We start from the raw sequence: 20,538 nt of genomic DNA on the forward strand, positions 1-20,538 counted from the left end.
TTTTGTCCCGCAGTGGACTGATCGTTAAGACACGGTTCCCAGCAGATCACCGAAGTCAAGCATCACTGGCTGCGGTCAGTGTGCGGGTGGGTGACCACTTGGATCAGCCTGCGTAGGGACCGAGGGTGTGCGGTATTGGTCCTCGTTAAACTGTTCTACCGTAAAGTGCTCGACTTCGTGCGCAGGTCGTCGGGATACCGAAGCTGGGGAGCCATCCCCTCCGCAGAGGATCAAAATTGTGATGGAATGTCTTCGGATCATCCTCAGGGATGTTTCCCAGACCGTCGCCAATAGCCCATTGTGCAGCTCTACTGCGGCGTAAATGAAAAACAACAACAGCAACACCAATTTTTGTCTTAATATTTTTAAATATTTTCTAATATTCTGCAAATCCTAGTAACCGCATAATTCCAATAAAAATTACAGCTATTATGGTGTTAATTGATAACAATTTATAAATTGCATCAGAAATTTGCAGACCGCAAGTACGATAACTGCATTTTAGTCGCGTGATTTATTTGAATGCTAGGTACTACGGTATTGCAATAAAATTCTAAATAAATGGATGGTTTATTTTCATGGTCACAGATTAAAAAAAAAATTTAAAAATCTGTGATTAAAAGCATAACTCTAACAAGAAATTTTTCGTTAAACATTTCTAACGAGAAAAGTTTCTGAAGATTTTATTCCCTTTAAAAAACTTTAGGTCAAAAATTTTTGGTGGATAATCAACGAACTATAATAAAGTGGGATAAACATTATTCACAAGAAAACAAAGAATTTTCAATAAGCAACAGTGCATTTAAGAATGTTACTGAGCTTACAATAGACGCTTATAGCTCACGTATTTGTAAAAGCAATTTTTTAATTACAAAAGCTGGATGCATGTAAACTACCTTTACATCTACAGGTTGTAAAGAGATATTTTGAGCTCGCTGATTGGATTTCTCGGCAAAGCCTTCTGTTACATCTTTTTGTAGCTCGTTCCCAATATCATTTCTTCGCGCGCAGATCGTCGGGCTACCGAAGCGGGGGTGCCATGCCCTCCGTAGAGGATCAAAATTGTGATGGCATGTCTTCGGATCATCCTCCGGGATGTTTCCCAGACCGTCGCCAATAGCCCATTGTGCAGCTCTAGTGCGACGTAAATTAACAACAATATCATTTCTCCGTAATTTGCTCACAAAATGTAAATAAATTACAAATCAGTTCTAGTATAGTTCTTACACTAATTTTAAGACAAATGTTAAAGTTTTGTAAAGAAAATGAAATAGCGTCATCGACGATCTTTTAGTAGTAGCAAATTTTATGAAATCTAGTTTGCTTTAAATTTTATTCTTATTTTTTTTATCGGTTCTTTTTTTTACGTTTTAGCATAATATTTTTTTAATATTATGTTATAGATTTCAGGTATATGCAAGGTAAACAACAATATTTTGGTAAAACATCAAATTAGAGCAATAATAATTATTTAACTTTAATTGTGAGCATATATTTTAAAAGTACTTTTTGCTAGCTTTTATAAAACAAATATAAGAAGTGATTAATATTCAAACTGAATATTATTTTGAATCTCCTTATGTTCTTAGAAACTAAAATCTCTAACTTAAATTTATCAAGAATGATTGCAGAACCAAACAAATAAAAACTATGCATGCAGGTTCAGTTTAAATTTATTATATGAGATTTTAAAATGTATATAAATATTTTCGTAAAATTATAGATTATTTGACAAAAATTTATCTTATCTTAGAGGAAAATATTCTAAAATGTTATAATTCAGCAAAATAGTTCTACTAGAACATTTATAATTTATAAAATTTACTTTATAGCGAGTGGCATATAACAAGTTTACAAATTACAATAAGTATAACAACACGTTACAAGAAAATAAAAGTACATATTAAAGTATAATTATTATTATTATTATTTTATAGATTTTCCACTTCCACTCATCACCGCATTCTATCTTCAGTCGAAAAATTTAAATCAAATGTTTGAATATTGTTGAATATATTAAGGTTTGAATATATTGTTTAGTGTTTAAAAAATAAATAAATTTATGAAATGAAAGGATAGGAAAAGATTTTAACAGATAAAGTTTAGTTTAATTTCTATTATTTCATAAAAATAGCTTTTTTAAAATGGATGAATATTTAACTGACTCAAGGAAACATTTGAAATAAATTTTAAATTCTAATATTTGCAGACTTTACTTATGCAGACTTTATCATTGAATTCTAAAATAAAAGAGGGTGCCACGTGCTGAATAAATCTGTTTAAAATTAACAAAACCAATAAAAAAAAGTTAGACAGACTCATTCTTTGCATAAAGAAATGAAATTTTTTTATTAGTATATAAATAGAATTGACAGCTGACAAATAATTTCAAAACAAACCAAACAAAAACTTAAGAATAAATCAAAAAGTTTTTTAAGGAATAGCTTTATTAAATTACAACAAAGATTTATCGATTTTTGGAGCACATCATGCTTTTAAAATTTCAAAATTAAATTAACTATACGTACAAACTGAGGGGAACGAAAGTTTCTAATTAAAAACCATGCAATTTAGATCCATAATGTGAGAATCTTTGTCCTTGAGGTTTCGAACTTTTGGAATTCTATTTCGTATTTGTCAGTTCTCCAAATTTTTTTACAAACTTGTTGTAATCTTCTAAATTTAGAACATTGCTTCTAAGGTTAATAATGTTTGATGAAATAGTTTCTATTTCATTTTTAAATAAAGAAGGCAGTATCTCAGGTGAAAAAACTGATATTTTAAGTTTGAAAAAGAAAAGCTTCAGTACAGAAATCGCCCTGTGCTTAAAACAACAAGCATAGCAGAATAAGATAGCCATATGTCACAGAGTCACACATTGCCGAGAAATCCAATCAGCGCTCTCAAAATCTCTCTTTACAACCTGTAGATGTAAAGGTAATTCACATGCAACCCGGATACTTTATTAATTATGAAATCTGAATGCTCGGCAAGATGAGGAAAGGGATAACTTTACGAGCATGCCCAAGGGTTCCAATTGCATACGATCGCATACGCAATTTGCATGCATTGAGACATGAACTATGCAAGTGTGCGAATAGGAGCATTCTCACTGCCTGTGATTTTTTTTTCCACATGTGAATGAGAACCTGGCATGTTGAAAATATTCATCCTCGTTTAGAAACTACATGGCCTTCACATTGCGGGCAATTGCCTTAGGCAGACGTGCGAATGTTTAAAATCTATGTGTTGTAAACGTACATGCGCGAATCGGATTGACGTACGATCGCATAAGCGAAACCCATGCAGTGAGTATGCTCCCTAAATGTTAATAACTGGCCAGCATTCAAATTAAATTTTATAATGAAATAAAATTTTATATGCTTATTACAAATAGTTTAATCCGAAGTGATTCCTCAATAGTGAAAAAGAGTCATGCTTTATCTTAGTAAATTTTAGGACGGCTTTGTAAATAGCAACATGCTCATGTATTATTGCACTTTTTTTGTGTGTTTGGACATAAAATTTTATTGGTTAATGAAATAAGTATACCCATAACAGATAACAAAACAAGTAATAGAACACAGGTAGTTGAACAGGAAGTGAAAACAGGTATTTGAACAGGAATTGAACAAAACAAATAATTGAAGTTCGTGTAAGTTACAGATAAGTTTTTCTTTTTAATAAAAGTTATTACTCTGATTAATTAATGCATAAATATTATACTTTTAAGCAAAATTTACACAAAAATTCTAAATTTTAAGGGAAAAATATCAATCATGCGTGCAATGGAATTACCAGTAGTTGGTTACACATTCTTCAGATTGTTGATTTTATAATTTTATGAGATAAATTCAACAAAGAAAGGGAAAAAATGACAGGATCTGCAGGAATTAAAAACTATTCTTAAAATTTACGAACACTTATTTCGTACATTAGAATTTCATTGTTGAAATTTCAATATGCAAATATTTGTCTCTCATATGTTATACTATATACCTCGTATGTTATATATATAATTATTTCTCTTATAGTATATATCTCATTAATGTGAATTTTTAGTTTAACTTTTCAGACAATGTTCTCCCTCACACATGGCGCATAATATAAATGATATCATCCAGAAGAACGTTTATTTTAATGATCGAATTTTCGCGGTTTAAAGGTCAATAATAATGGTTCAAAGAGGCAGCAAACATGCTAACAATTAATTACGTTACACAACCTAACATAAACGTTCTTTTTCTGAATAAAAATACATTTTTTTCGACGAATTTGGTTTTTTGACTATCAAAACACGAAGGATAGCCACAGTCTGGAAAATATGGTCCCAATAGTTTAATTGGGAGAGCGGTCTAAAGTTTGGGTTTCTTAATGTTAATCTTACCTCTTGCGAATTTTGCTATATACCTCGAAAACTTTTGAAGGAAATTTAAAAACATTTTTCACGCCACTGTGAAATTCGTTTATCTAAAAATAATGCCATGTGACAATTATTTATCAATATGTTTTTTGATTAGTTTTTTATGTAGGTTCTATGAAATTTGTAATTTTAAGGTATACACATTTTTGCATAATTTTAGACTCGGTAATTTAAAATGGCAAAGTACAAAATTTGAACAAAATTGGCCGAATATTTCTGAATGAATAAAATTTTTAAAATAATTTGTTGAAAATAACTCAGAAACTTTCAGACCGATTTCGCTAAAATTTCGTTTGCTCTTATTAATGCACATTTTAAACCATTAAAATTGACACTTTATCAGTGAACATTTGATAAGTCGATCAAAATTAACGTGACATTTTGCGCACTATACCTCCTTGAAATAAGCTGAAATGTAATTTTTTTTTATTTTTTTATTTTTAAGATTTGGAGTTTTTCTTTAAAACTCTAAAATAGTTTAAAATGTCTTAATGTAGAGTATTGAAAGACGCTCTACCTCGTACGAGTATTTATGTAATAGACGATAGAACAAAACAATAATACATACAATAATGGAAGAGATACTTTTAGATTTTGACATTTTTATGAATTTCTTAAAAAGTAACTTTAGAGATACTTAGGTCATTCGTAGGATTCACACCAGCAGAAAGAATTTAGTGATCCAATAGGGCCACCTAGATTTTCATTTAGTTGTCAGAAAATTTAATATGGTCGACAAACTTAAAAAAAGAAAATCCAACTCTATAATTGAATATTTTATGTCATGGTACACATCAGAGATTATTAATTGCCATTTATTACACCCTAAAAAAATATTAAATATTTCAATCTATGTTAAATGGTGTTCAATGCTCAGAAAATTCAAAAAGTTAAACAAAAATTTTAAGTTAAGCACCCCATTGCTGTTAAACTAACCATGAATAAATTTCGTTGCTTCTCTCTCCATGAAACTCAAAAGTAGTTCTTGAAAGTCTTTCACAAAAAAAAAAGTTTGTTCCAGTGCTTAAACCAAGGGTTTCTTTAGCGATAAGTCCCGCAGTGGACTGATTGTAAAGACACGATTCCCAGTAGAACATCACTGGCTGCGGTCAATAAGCAGGTGGGTGACCACTTTGACAAAGCCTACGTAGGGACCGAGGGTGCACGGTATCTGCCCTCGTTAAACTGTTCTACCGTAAAGTGTTCGACTTTGCGTGCAGGTCGTCGGGCTACCAAAGAGGAGGGGACATTTGCTCTGCAGAGGATCAAAATTGTGATGGCATGTCTCTGGATCATCCTCGGGGATGTTTCCCAGACCATCGCCCATTGTGCAGCTCTAGTGCGTCGTAAATAAAATACCTACCTACCTGTAATTATGTGATAAAAATTGTAATTATGTGATGAAAAAAAATTCTATTCTATATTGTGATAAGTTTGGAGTGAAGACGTTATTTTCCATAATTTTTTTTAAAGAATGAATTAACCCCTTAATGATCTGTTGAATTTATAATAAATTTATAAAGTAAATATATAAAATATATAAACCTATAAAAATGTGAAATGAAAAAATAATTAAAATTATTCCGCACATGCACCGTATGAAACTACTTTAAATGCTCGTATCTTCAAATTTTAATGCTTTTTTTATAAGTCTTAAATTAGCAATTTTGATATTAATTGAAAATAGTTCCAAAAATTTTGGTAAATTTTGCTGATTATTTACAAAGTTATAGACAAAAAATGTAAGACAAAAAAAAATAGTTTTCTCATAAAAATGTCCATATATCCATAAATATGTAAGCTGCGTGTACGAAATTTTAGGAAATTATTGCATATAACAAGCAGAGTAATCAATGCAAGTTACAAGCTTATTGCGATATTTTTTGGCATAGGGTGTTCAAAAAATAATCGTAATTTGTTACAGGTCGCTTAATTCTCTGAATGCTGTAAAACTTTTTGATAAGTATGAGAAACTGCATGACCTAAAGTTATAAAATAATTCTCTAAGTATTTCTTAAGAAATCTTTTGTAATTGCCTTCAAACTACTATATTTTAATTTTGCCATTTAAACATTTTTCAATGTTTCGAATGTCTCCTGCCTCGTAAATTTTTGGTCAAGTTTTGATTAAATTTTTTCCTGTTATTTTGTGACATCTAACAAGACAAATATTTCAAGTTCACTTTTGAAAAGAATTTTAAAAATATTATTAACGGACATTATGTATGGGAATACTCTGTGTGTAAGAAAAGTTTTTTTTTACATAACATTTATCTTGCATATAATATAATTTAATTGACATTTAAAAACTGTTTTGATTGAGCGGATTGATTTACATTTCTTCATTTCGTATGACAAAACCAAGCAAATATATTTAGCTTAATTTATAGTTATAGTGCATTTTTCTGAAAGCTAACAAAAAAATTTTCGCGAAAAAGTTTATTTGTGTTGATTTCGTAAAATTTATTTGTGAAAAAGAAATAGCAATTATTAAAAAAAAAGTTTGTTTGGAAAAAAAGTGAGTTGATTATAATGTGCTTACTACTAATAAATAATAAATAAAATTGTAATGAAAATATTTTGTTAATGCGATTAAGATTATTGGATGATTTCACAATTCAGTACTGTACATGACAAATGAAATTTATTTATTTCTTAAAAGAAAGTATTTCACAAGTATGTACTATGCTTTAAATATCAGTCTCTAAAAATTGTTTCAATCATAATCACATAAAATACTAAAAAAAAATTATAATTTCTAATTATCTCTTTTCCGTAAAAAATCTCATTATGTTAAATTCTTATATGTGTTTAATTTTCAAACGTCATTAAAACAGATGATAAATTGTAAAGTTTAAAATTAATAATTATAATTATAAGAAGAAGAACACCAATTGATTTCGTTAATTTTAATTACTGTAGTAATTGTAGGTTTTCATTGTGCTTTGTGAAAAGTTAGAGTTGAGCTACCATCAAAAAATTTTTAAAAAATTCAAATTCTTTTTTAATGTGACAGTTAATAACAGCTTCGGTCAGAATATTTTCAATGTTTAAAAAATGTTCTGGTTATAGAAATTTTATTTAATTCTAATATTTATTTAAATTTGAAGAAATACTGCATAAATCCATCTTGATTCGCGAGACAAGCTAGCTGTTAATGAAATAGTGGTTAATCATAATAAAGTAATTGCTCTTTCGCTTCTTCTTCGAACATAAATTTTCCCTTTGAAACCTAACAATCTCACTCTTGCTGAGAGAAATCTTTCTTCATACCTTACTATATAGCAACCTCTTCATCAGGTAAACGCCAAGAGAAGCTAAATTCTCTCTACATGTTGACGATGGGATACCGCAGCTGAAAGTCCTTATCTTGACGGCTAAAGATGTTGGCGAGACATGGAATAAACCGCAACTTATTGAGGTGAAAAATTTTCTGTAATTAGTGAGGCTCATCGGACCTTATATAAGGTTTCTCCGGAATTCTCGAAGCCTTGCATTGGCAATTTCGCTTCTCTAATAAATCACTTTAATGCACAGGTAGTATCGGAGCCATCGAAAGACAATACGACTAAGAATGGACAGACATGCACAGGATTAAAAAACAGCAAACTGGAATTTATTTAAACATCATAATCAGAGAACGAACATCCAAGTGACACACCAATCGAAATGCTTACCAGTAAAAACTAGGGACTATCTTTCAAAATAATGTTTTGTCTTAAGAAAAAAGGGAAACCCGAGTAGTTACAATTGGTCGAGACAAAAACATGTTTCTAAAGGTTAGTAAAGGAAAACTGTAAATGTTAAAATACATACATATTTAAGATCTAAATATAGAATAATAAAAGAGGAAGTGAATAATTACGTGTCAGAAAGCGTTTAAACTTGAATTTAAGTAAGGAAGAAGATTTAGATAAAGGAATAACATCAAAAGATTAGTTGAAGCTTTTTATGTTACATATATATATATATATTTATGCATTACCCGAATATATTTTTATGCATGTACTTTTTTTAAGGTAATAACGTGCTGGTTTTTCGGGAGAATGGAAAAGTTCTTCACAAATTTGGTAGTCGTCCTTCAGATCCTGGCAGGTTTACAGGTCCGCACTATGCAGCTGTCAATAGTAAAAATCAAATTGTTGTCTCTGATTTTCATGGCCATTGTATAAAGGTAATATTTCCACAATAATATTATTAATATAATATCAATTTACACTAGCATGCAAAAGGTTTTGGTCAACCTGTGGAGGGCATTTTGGTCTTCCTGATTTTTCCATTGTTCTTATTTGAGCCCCAATGTTACACTTCATTTCGAAATTTTATATCTTCTTGCTATTTTATTGTAAATGTAACCCATTTTGGATAAAATCTTTGTTCAAAGCTCAGTTGAATATTCCTTTCTTTTTTCCCCTTATTTCGAGTCACGAAAGAAAAAATTCACCTAAAACAAATGTCAGTATTAAATTAATATTACACATGTAAATTACAATTAGAATGCAATAATTAAATATGCGAAAACCTATACTTATTGGAACATATTGTATTTTAACTAAATATTATTATTGCAAACCCAGAAATTCATCTAATACTTATTTTGATGAACAGTGCGCAAAATAAAAAACGGACCACCCTAAATAACTGATCTAATGTTCAGATTTTCACGTTCTAGGACTCAAACTTAATGGTCCAAAGGAGTGACTCCAAATAGGCTACATAATTACTGCAGACGATATTTTAAGTAACAAAATCATACGCAAAAACGTACTTTTCCTGAAAAATTATACTTTTTTTCGACGAAATCGGATTTTTGACCCCCAAAATATAGGAGATAGTCGCAATCTGGGAAATATAGTTTGGTTATAATAATTTAATAATAATTGTTTGGTTATGAGAGCGATCCAAAGTTTGTTCGACCTAATGTTATTTTAATTTTTGCGTATTTCGCCACAACTAGAGAACCCTTAAATGAAAAAATTTTGCCTACAATTATAAACTCTTTTGTCGAAGGATAATTCCAAGCAAAATATAACTTTTACTAGATATTTATTATTTTTATTATTTTATTTAATAACAGTCAAAACATTTTTTAATTATACGGAATATAATTTTTTACATCATTTTAAAGAATGTAATTTTAAATGGCAAAATATAAAATTTGAGTGAAATTGGTGAAATAGTTATTAAGAAATCAAATTTAAAAAATATGACTTTTTCAAAATTCGATTTTTTAGGAACTATGTCACCGATTTCGCCCAGATTTTGTATTTTAGTATTTAAAATTGAAATCTTTGAAATGATATAAAAAAATTGCATACTAATAATTTTCCGACTGTAATTAAATGAAATAAAAACGATAATCAATATTTCCTAAAAGTTATATTCTGCATGAAATTATCTTCTGACAAACGAGTTTTATAATAGTGGGCGAATATTTTTAAATTCGCTTAAAAAGTTTATGAGAAATCGCGAAAAAGGAAAATTAACATTAAGGGGTTCAAACTTTGAACCACTTCATAACCAAACAATTAGGACCCTATTTCCCAGAGTGCGGCTATGGCCTATATTTTGGGAGTCAGAAATCTGAATTTAATTCACTTAAAAGGTTATGGTGATATTCGCAAAAATTAAAATAAGCATTAAGTCGTACAAATTTTGGACAGCTCTCATAACCAAACTATTATTATTAAATTATTATAACCAAACTATATTTCCCAGATTGTGACTATCTCCTATATTTTGGAGATCAGAAATCCGAATTCGTCGAAAAAAAGTATAATTACTCAGGAAAAGTACGTTTTTGTGTATGATTTCGTAACTTAAAATATCGTTAGCACTAACTATGAAGCCTATTAGGAGTCACTCCTTTGAACCATTAAGATTGAGTCCTAGAACGTGAAAATCTGAACATTAGGGGATCAAAAGCTATTTAGGGTGGTAAATTTCTTATTTTGCGTACTGTGCATCAAAGTAAGTATTAGATGAATTTTTTGTTAATAGATGAATTTCCAAACTATTAAGATCATATTTCCCAAGTAAAGGCTACAACATATATTTTGGGGGACAGAAATCCGAATCAATGGAAAAAGAGGTATGTTTCTTCAGAGAATGTACGTTTGTGTGTCTGAAATCGTAACTGAAAATATTGTCTGCAGTAATTAATTGGCATATTTGAGGTCCACCATTGAACCTTTAAGATTGAATCCTAAAGCATGAAGATCCAATCATTAGATCTAAAGTTATTCAGGGTGGTCAGTTTTTTATTTTGCGCATACTGTATAAAATTTTAATTGAGTTTTAAAGCGCTGCTTTCTCGTTGATAATAACACTAAACATGTTTAGAATTGGAATTATACATTATTTTACTACATTTTGAATACTGAGTTTGACCTAAGACTTTTGCATGTTTTTTATGTCTTTTTTTCCCCTTATGTTTCCACCTACAATACCCTCACGACACACTGTGATAAATAGTTTCTTTTCATTTGTCTGAAGCTGTATTAAAATTTTTGTGTTTTTGTAGATTTTTGATGCTGAAGGTAGTTTTCTAACTTCTTTTGGATCCAACGGAGAGGGAAATGGTCAGTTTAATGCACCTACGGGAGTAACCATTGATGATCAGGACAACATTATTGTTGCTGATTGGGGAAACTGTCGTATTCAAGTAATAAACTTCATATGTATGCTGCTATATGATAACCAAACATACCTATGGCATTTGCTTTTAAAAAAAAAATTTGATACATTTCCTTTTTGATGAATAAGAATTCTAATATTATCTAAGAATCGTGAAATATATGTATGTACAGAGAGAGAGAGAAAACATGGAAAAAAATGTAATAAAGAATTATAAACGAGATGAAAAATTATTAACCCTAAAATAATATGAAATGTTAAAAAAAAATTTTTTAAAAAATATTTAAAAAAACAATTATTAAAAAGCCGAAAAACAAAATAATGAAAAAAATATAATCTCGTGATCAGCTCATACGATTATAGCCGCTAAAAGGAGTGCTTTCTAATATTGTATTAACAGAATTAAATTAATAGATTTAAAAGAATATATAGTAATGTTTATTTATCCACAAAGAAATAGACAAACTCTTTCAAAATTTGATTTTAAAAAAACTGATATGCAACTAATATGATTACAGAAATCCGTACATCATCGAGTTAATTAAATGTTATTATTAATAATAAATTTACTAAAGACTTTTTTGTTAACTAAATTTATATTTCTACCATGTGCAAGTCCATGTGGCGAATTCGTGGCAAAAAATCTGTGCAAACGAGGCAAATCATGTTTCTTTCGTAAATGCATGTTAATTCCCTAAGACCATCAAAATTGTGCATTTTAATATCAAACTTATTAATTAAAAAACTCTAAATTATCCAGTATAATATAATTACCTTGCGCACATTCATTTTCGAGCCTATCTAAGGTAACTAGTAAACCAAACGCGCATCAGTACTGCAGTAAGAACCCTCTATCTACGCTTCTAACCTCTATTTCCGCTTCCATTTTCATATTTTATAATCTGACAGGCTTAATACGAAAATAATTTAAATTATTCTTGAAGGATTGCGGTACGTGTAAGTTCATTTGTTTTCGCTACTCGTTTATAAATAACGATTTGTGTTTTGTTCTGTATTTTTCTGGCATTTTATTTTCTGTTTTTTGCTTGATATGTTTAATTTCGTATATTTTTCCTAAAAGTGTTCTGTTTTCGCTTCAATTTTTTTAGTGCTTTTCACACTATTATATTGATATATTTTGCGGTATTGATATATTTATTGATATATAAAGCGGATATAATCATGTGAGCTGATGACGAGATTATATCTTTTCATTATTTTGGTTTCCAGCTCTTCAATTTATTTTTTTAAATAAGATTTTTTTAAATAGTTTTTAAAAATTGTATATTATATTTAATTTAATAATTTTTCTTCTCTTTTCATTAATCTCTGTTATATAATTTTCCCTGTTTCCTCTATATTTTTAAGTATTTTATGAGTTCTATATACTTGCAGCTTATGCGCAGTAAATAAAACTTTTTAATTTTCTTCGTTTTTCTCTTTTCTTTTCATCCTTTTCATTTTTATTGTGAGATATATGTATATTTTTGACATAGTGATTTTGCTGTTAGTCGAGAATGCCTTTACGAAGACGAAGAAGCCATTATCAACAACTCATTGACTTTGAACGTGGTTGCGTGATAGGGCTGCGAGAAGGTGGATTTTCTTCCCGCGATATTGCAGAAAGACTAGGGTGAAATATTCCCACTGTGCCTGATTTTCTTTTAATTTAATACCATCGTTAAACAGCCGACCCAATTTTGGGTTTACGATTATAAATGTTCAACTCAGTAGCCTTGTAATTTTGAACCCAATCCAGAAGACAAGGGAACTCCTGGTTCAAGTAATCGGAGAAATTTGCCTTCATGTAGGACGTTTAATGAAAATAACCCATCTTTGCGTTACATGGAGAAGAAAACCACGAAAACATCCCTTTAGTTAGTTGGACGGCAAGGGAACTCTAACCAATGAACTGTCTACCACTGAAGTTATTTTACGTCAGCACTGTGGCCGGATGGGGAATTCGTATCAATCAGCCATCGCTGGGATTCGAACCTGCTTCACCTCATTGGAAAACTAACGCTCTAACCCCTGAGCTATCACGGCTCATTGTGCCTGATCGTTGGCAGCAGTGGTCTAGGTGAGGTACTGCTTCAAGAAAATCGGGTTCTTGGTGGTAACATGGCACTACTCAGAGGGAAGACCACAGTGTACGGCGAGTGGTTGCGGCACACCGCACTGTGTTTGCATGAGAAAGAGAAATTCGAGCTGTAGTTGGCACTGCACTGACACAACGAACTGTTACAAATCGCTACATTAAGTGCAGCTCCGAGCGAGACGCCCTATAGCTTGCATTCCACAGTAGGGGAAAAATGGGGGTTCGGTAGTAGCAGGAGGGGTACAACTCAATATTTCAGATTCGGCTATTGCCGCAGTAGGAGAAATACAACTCAACAATCTATGACGACTGCAGTTTTTCTACGATTGTGAGATCCCTTCTTTAGATAAGGTTTTATCAGATTATTATTTTTTTTTAATCTTTTCTTCAGAAAGTAAAAGAATTATTTTTATTTTCGGGACTTTTTCGCAAGCTAGTATATTTTATTATGTTTTCAATATTTAAATTAATATTTTAAATAAATCATTTTTTTTTTTTTTTTTTTGCAGTTGAAACTTGATATTTACTTTGATTTCTAAAATGAAGCCTTTTATTAGAGATTTCATTTTTAATAATTATAAATGATGTGGTTAGTAATTTTAATCTGATTTTTTAATTTGATTATCCTATTTTAAGCTAATTTTTCTTCACACACACTTTTGTTCTTGTTCAATACTCGTGGATCCATCTAGTGAGTGAAATAGATGCTAATTTTATAAAACACATTAGAAAGAAAAAAAATTTTGTAAGAGGAATACTCATGCTGCCATCTATTAGAGGAGGTCCCAACACTATTTTTGTGTAATTTAAACAGAATGTCTGCTAAAGTAATATATACATGTAATATTTAAACACGAGATTCGAAAAAGCAATCTTATATTAACAAAATGTTTTCATGATACAACAGTTTTCAGCCGACGTGTTAAAACCGTTGTCTCAAATTTAATTCTATCAATATTATCAATTATCAATATTTATTAGAGATTATCAATATTTTCACGTTGACGCAAATTTTCTAAAGCCTTCCCGAGCATGCTATTGTTCATAAGCTTATAGAAATCTTCATCGAAGGAATTAGTTGCCTTTTTTTCTCATCTCTGTGTCAAAATTTATGAATGTTTGTAACCAAGCTTCTTGTTTGAAACGTAAAATTTTATGTATTTTTTTCAATTTTAACCCTAATTTTAAATATAACTTTAAGTTTCTGTAATGGAGTACATATCTATTCTTATCATATAAATTAGGTATTAGTTTTGAAACGTTTGAGGGGTTATTCTCATTTAATTCTGCCGCTACTCTCTGAGAATAGGGTAAAAGCATATCTGTTGTAACTGTTAATTGTTCCGGAGCGACAGGTAAATCGCTATGCAAATCATGAATTTCCGTAGGATATTCCAAGTCTACCTAGAGAATCATTCCCTCTTCCTGATCATCTGACATATTTAATATGTCACAAATTTTTCCATGTGCAAATCCATTTCGGGCAAATCCGTGGCTAAAATTATGTGCAAAACAGGCAATTCATGTTTCTCTCTCTTTTCTATTTTATATTTTTTTCTTAAAAAAATATTTATTTCCTAAAACTATTTATAGTCAACTTCTTTAAATTATCCAGTATAATATTACCTTGCGCAGATCTCTTTTTGGGCCCATCCTTGGTAACTAGCAAATCAAACACACTTCAGTAATGCAGTAAGAACGCACTTTAAAACAAAACTCTTCTAGTTACGCTCAATTTGCGCTTTTGTTTTCCTATTTTGCAATCTGGCAATCTTGTTACGAAAATATTTTAAATCATTCTTGAAAAATTTCCCGTTCATGTAAGTTCATTTGAATTCGCTACTCGCTTTATAGATTATGTTTTATTCTGTTTTTTCTTTATATTTTATTTTATGTTTTTACGTGTTATTTTTACTTATTGTGTTCTATTTTATTTGTTGTAATTTTTGTAAAAATTTTTTTATTGCTCCTCACAATATTGTATTGATATATTTTGCTTTGGCTATATTGATACAATACTGGAAAGCACTCTTTTTTTGCAGATAGAATCGTGTGGGCTGATGAAAAGATTATATCTCTTATTTTCCTGATTTTTTAAAAAAAAAAAAAATTTTTCATATGTCTGTAATTTTTCTTTGTTTTATCTTCATTTTGAACTCATGAGTTCTATTTACTTTCAGCTTATGCGCAATAAATGAAACTTATTGTTTTTCTGTATTTATTTATTTTGCTGTATATATATATATATATATATATATATATATATATATATATATATATATATATATATATATATATATATATATATATATATACATGCAGGGGGAGAGAGAGAGAAAGAATACGTAAAAAAAGATGTAAAGATTTTTTAAAAACCGAAGAAAAAATATTTGTTTCTTTTTCTTTTAAGTATTAAAAAATTTCAAAAGAACGGAATGCAAACTAAGGAAAAGATATAATTTCGTCATCAGCTCAAACGATTATATCGGAAAAAAAGTGTTTTTCAATATTGTATTAATATGTATAGCTAAAGCAAAATATATCAGTACAATAGTGTGAGGAGCAGCAAAAACTGAAACGAAAATAGAACTTAGAATGCAAAATATGTAAACTAAAACAGAAATGCAAAATAAAACAACCAAGCAAAAAACAGAAAACAAAAAAATCAAGAAAACACAGAATAAAACTCAAAATTTAATAAATAAAATGAGTAGCGAATTCAAATATACTTACACTTACCGAAATTTTTCAAAAATGATTTAAAACATTTTCGTAACAAGTTTGCCAGATTATAAAATATGAAAATAGAAGCGCAAATGGAGGATGATGAAATCAACTTATGGCACGTTCTTTCTGAAATACAGAAGCACGTTTGGTTCGTTAGTAACCTTGGATTTGCCCGAATCTGGATGTGCGCTTAGGGTAATAATATTATACCGGATAATTTAAAATTTATCAGGCTGAATTTTAATTATAAAATTTTTTATAACATAAAATCAACTCAACGATTTTATTTAGAATTTAATTGCATTAGTTGGATATCCATTGATTTTTTTTTAAATTTTGGAACAGTTCGTCGATTTGTTTTTTTTTTTTTTTTTCGATAGAAAAAGCATTACTGCAAATTCTTTTAATTCTATTCATTTGCGTAAACGTCTTTAATTCATTAAATATTCATTAAATAAACGTCTTTAGAAACATTAGAATTCCATGTAATTAGTTTGTTTATACTAAATTTAAAATATTTTCTTTTATCGTATAAATCAATAATACAGACATATTCTTCTTTTTTAATACTTAAATCCATAAAATTAAATTTAATATTATCCTCGCGGTTACGAAGCAAGTTTTGCTTCCTATTCATGACGTTATCATTCGTTGAGTACAATTTTTCAATAAAAAAATATAGTGGTACACTTTAGACACCTAAAAATAATGAATCGAAATTCAACTGGCACACTAATCGAAAAAAAGTGAGCTATCTCTGATTTGAACGGTTAGTCCTGATCAGCATAACTGGTAAAATATACAACAAGGAAGGGTACATAATGCTCAAAATATTGCAGAACAATGAAAAAGCACTGTTCCTCACTCAGATTTCTATTTTTATTAACTTTCAGCTGTCTCCTTGGCACCATTTTAAAGGTCAAATTTAGATTTTGCATGACACCCTTTAGAAATTTGAGAGATTTTGCAAAGCGTTATTTTACGTTAACGGTATCGTTGTCATTATTTTGCACCAATTAGCAAATTTTTGAATTGTTGAGAAATTTTACGAAGTTTTGAGAAATCTTGTTGAGAAATTTCAAACGATGTGAAGCTCAAATCCCTTAGTGGAAAGCCATAGATATATGCTAAATCTCTGTAATGTTTAAGTGATCATTATAATTGTACTCAAACTGTCCCTGAAATTGTATAAATTCGTGAATGCCGGGACCATTATTATTTTCTATGCAAGGTGGCCGAGTCTGTAATCAAGTGGTGAGAACTATTTTGTAATCAAGTGGTGACAACTATTTTATGAGGTTATCATATATTTTGAAGGCATTAATTTCATGTTAATGTTAAGAATTCACTTGTAATATAGATATTTAATTTACAAATATTTTTAGTAATTAGTTAAAACATTATGTTTCCTCTATCTGATCTTACGAGTTTTTCTGAAAAATAGCTGATGTTTTTGTTAAATGACACTTTTTGCTGTAATTCAACGAAATTTGACAATTAATGTTTTCCTTAGGTGTTCGACATAAATGGCTCATTCCTCTCATTTATAAATACTTTTGGAGATCCACTTTATGGTCCTCAAGGCTTAGCTATGACATCAGATGGTCATGTTGTAGTCTCTGATTCTGGAAATCATTGTTTTAAAATTTATAAATACTTACAATAACTTTATTGTGAATTTCATTTGAATTAGAATAAATAAAATAAAAAATTCTAAAATTTTTTTTTAATTCATATCATTGTTATTGTCATTTATTTCAACCTTATTGTTATTCATTTTATATTGTGGTTAAATATCTCAAATGAATGACTATCAATGAATAGAAACTATTTTTCTTTTTAACCAACACAGCCATGTTTTTGTCATTGTTATTAACCAAAATTGATTTATTTATAACAGGAACAAATTTCAAAGGTTAAGTCGTGCAATAATATAAAAATCTAGCGAAATGATCACACATAGCCTCACACGGAAGTGTTATAGTTTCGAAATAAGTGTCTTGAAATACTTCATTTATCATGGGGGTCAGATAAACCTTAATTCTCCCAATAATAAAATGCAGTAATTAGGTGCTAGATGGTTGTTCATCTGACAGCCCAGTTTAATGCTGGTTCAAGTTCAAATGTTTCGAAACACATAGTTCAGGAGACACTGTAGGATATTGCAGCAGACGTCGTGTGTCTCTGTTGACCGAGCGTCGTTGGAATAACGGCACTTTATCATGAATAAGTGAAAGACAGTTGTCTGGTCAGATGAATTACGATTTCACCCCGTCGATGGTCACATCAGGGTCTCCCAAAAAGCAGCTGCTCCCCATATGTACAGCAGGTCATACACAGGCAGGTGGTGACGGTATTGTGAATTGGAGGTCCCATATAGTTGTGGTAAAACAGATTCCCGGCTAAAAACCAACTTCGCCCCGGGGTCGAGTTTCCCAAGACAAAATTTATCATGGTTTTTCTTTGATGGACTAACATGAATATGATGGTAATCATCATGAACTTCCATCAAAAACCATCATATTTTATGATGGTACCAACAAGACTGACCATCACCTCATATTAGGAATTGAAACAAATTTATGTTGAACCAACAATATGAACAAAACCACCATTGTTTGATGGTATTTTCCGATGGTCCAACAAATAAATCCGTCAAGAACCAACATGGTTTAATGGTAGTTTTTGATAGCCCAGCAAAAAAATTAACCAGGAACCAATATATGTTGTTGGTCTCAAACTTATATTCCATCAAATACCATCTTAATTCCTGATGGCACCATTAAGTGTGACCATCACCTCATGTTGGGAATTGGAACTAATTTATGTTGGACCAACATAGACAAAACCAACATAGTTTGATGGTGCTTTTCAATCCTCAAACAAAAAATCCATCAAGAACCAACATAGTTTGATGGTATTTTTTGATGGTCCAACACAAAAATTAATCAGGAACCAACATATTATGTTTGCTTCCAACTTACATTCCATCAAAAACCAGCTTAATTTCCGCTGCCACTATCAAGAATGACCATCACCCTATGTTAGAAAACCAACATGAGCTGATGGTTTCCAGCTTAATGTCGCATAAAAAACCATTTTATTCTTTGCTGGTACCATCTAGATAGACTATCACTTCATGTTAGAATTTGAAACAACCTATGTTGAGCAAATTTGAGCTGAACCAACTTTGCTTGATCGTTTAACAAAACACAAATCAACAAATTCCAACATCGTAAACTAAATTGGCTGGTTACAACCACAACTTTTCGCCATAATCCATGCATCTTTATGTTAGTCCAATTTACATTTGAAAATTATATATATATATATATATATATATATATATATATATATATATATATATATATATATATATATATATATATATATATATATATATATATATATATATATATGGTGGGCATTTAAAAATTTTTGCTAATTTTGCCAACAGCCTTAAAACGAAAGAGCTAAAACAAAGGCGCATTGCATAGGAACTAATTTATGAGTATTGGCATGAAAAATTGGCTGAAATAAAAAATACGCTAAAACATAAACTTAGGTAGCACTAGAATTATTATTTTTTGTAAAAAAGCGTAGAAAGTTAACAGTTCTGTAATAATAATGAAAACATGTAAAATAAATTTAGTCATGGGAGAAAATATTGCGTAATTTTTAACACTAGAAAAACTGAACAAAAAACTGAGGGGGTTAGTGATTAGACATCCAAAATCTTAATATAATTATTTAATAAAAATATATAAGCTTGATCATAGAAATTCAGTGGTATTTCATTCTATTTAGTTAATTTACTCTCAAACAAGCTTTTCGATTTATTTTCCTTATGCAATCTATTCTTTGGTAATAATTATTATTAAACTCATTATATAAAAAGCTTATGCTATCTCATGCTCTTTTAAAGCCATATCTTATCACAACTGCTATTGTAAATAGATATAGGGATTGAAAAAAAAATTATTTTTTCTAAAATAAACTATTCATAAATAAACCTTAATTTTTCATCTTTCTTTTCTGACATCCCTAGCCATATATCGAAAGTAAAACCTGGTCGTACTGGTAATCCATTGGACTTGCTGATTTTAAATTTTGAATTGAATTAGTTAAAAACAAAAAGACTGTTTTGAATAATTGTAAATAAATTTGGATTTCATTGGAATTCGCTCAGAAATTTAGCAACTTGAGAGAAAGCTTCCAGAAAGTTCCAGAAATATTCTTTGATGCTTAATAATTGAAGGTAATCGCTATTTAATTCCTACATGGTTTATTATAGTTATAAAGCAAATTTTACATTAAGAAAAGTATTGATTTCAATAAATTTTGCACGTTTAAACTTTTCATCGGGATCACCTTTACATCTAATACAGAAAAATAAACTATTTATTAAAATTTATTAGTCAACTCCATTGAAATCCAATTTTATTTTCTTGCAACATACAAGCACAAGTTCTTAGTTTTAAAAATTTTATTGGCAAGAAAAACATTGGATTACAAATCATTCGAAGTGGGAAAGAACAATATATTAAATTGAAAAAAAGTATTTTTATAGTAAATTTAGGCATATCAGTTTAAGCAAATAACTTTAATGGAATACACTGAAGCTATCAATGAACAAAACTATAAGGTCTCAGCCA

General features: G+C 29.7%; 1 protein-coding gene across 4 annotated transcripts in view; it reads left to right on the forward strand.

Moving 5' to 3' along the window:
* LOC107441643 (tripartite motif-containing protein 2) overlaps window positions 1-17,617 on the forward strand; it is a 56,123-nt gene extending 38,506 nt beyond the window's left edge. For all 4 annotated transcript variants that reach the window (XM_071187299.2, XM_071187297.2, XM_071187296.2 and 1 more), the window contains 3 exons: window positions 8,442-8,596; window positions 10,946-11,086; window positions 17,397-17,617. In XM_071187299.2, coding sequence (XP_071043400.2) covers window positions 8,442-8,596; window positions 10,946-11,086; window positions 17,397-17,549 — 449 coding nt within the window. In that variant the 3' untranslated portion in view covers window positions 17,550-17,617. The remainder of the gene's footprint in view (window positions 1-8,441; window positions 8,597-10,945; window positions 11,087-17,396) is intronic.
* The last annotated feature ends 2,921 nt before the right edge of the window (window positions 17,618-20,538 follow it).

Source organism: Parasteatoda tepidariorum, chromosome 11 (genome assembly GCF_982258835.1).
Source record: "Parasteatoda tepidariorum strain Cologne lab strain chromosome 11, Ptep-v5.0, whole genome shotgun sequence".
NCBI lineage: Eukaryota > Metazoa > Arthropoda > Arachnida > Araneae > Theridiidae > Parasteatoda > Parasteatoda tepidariorum.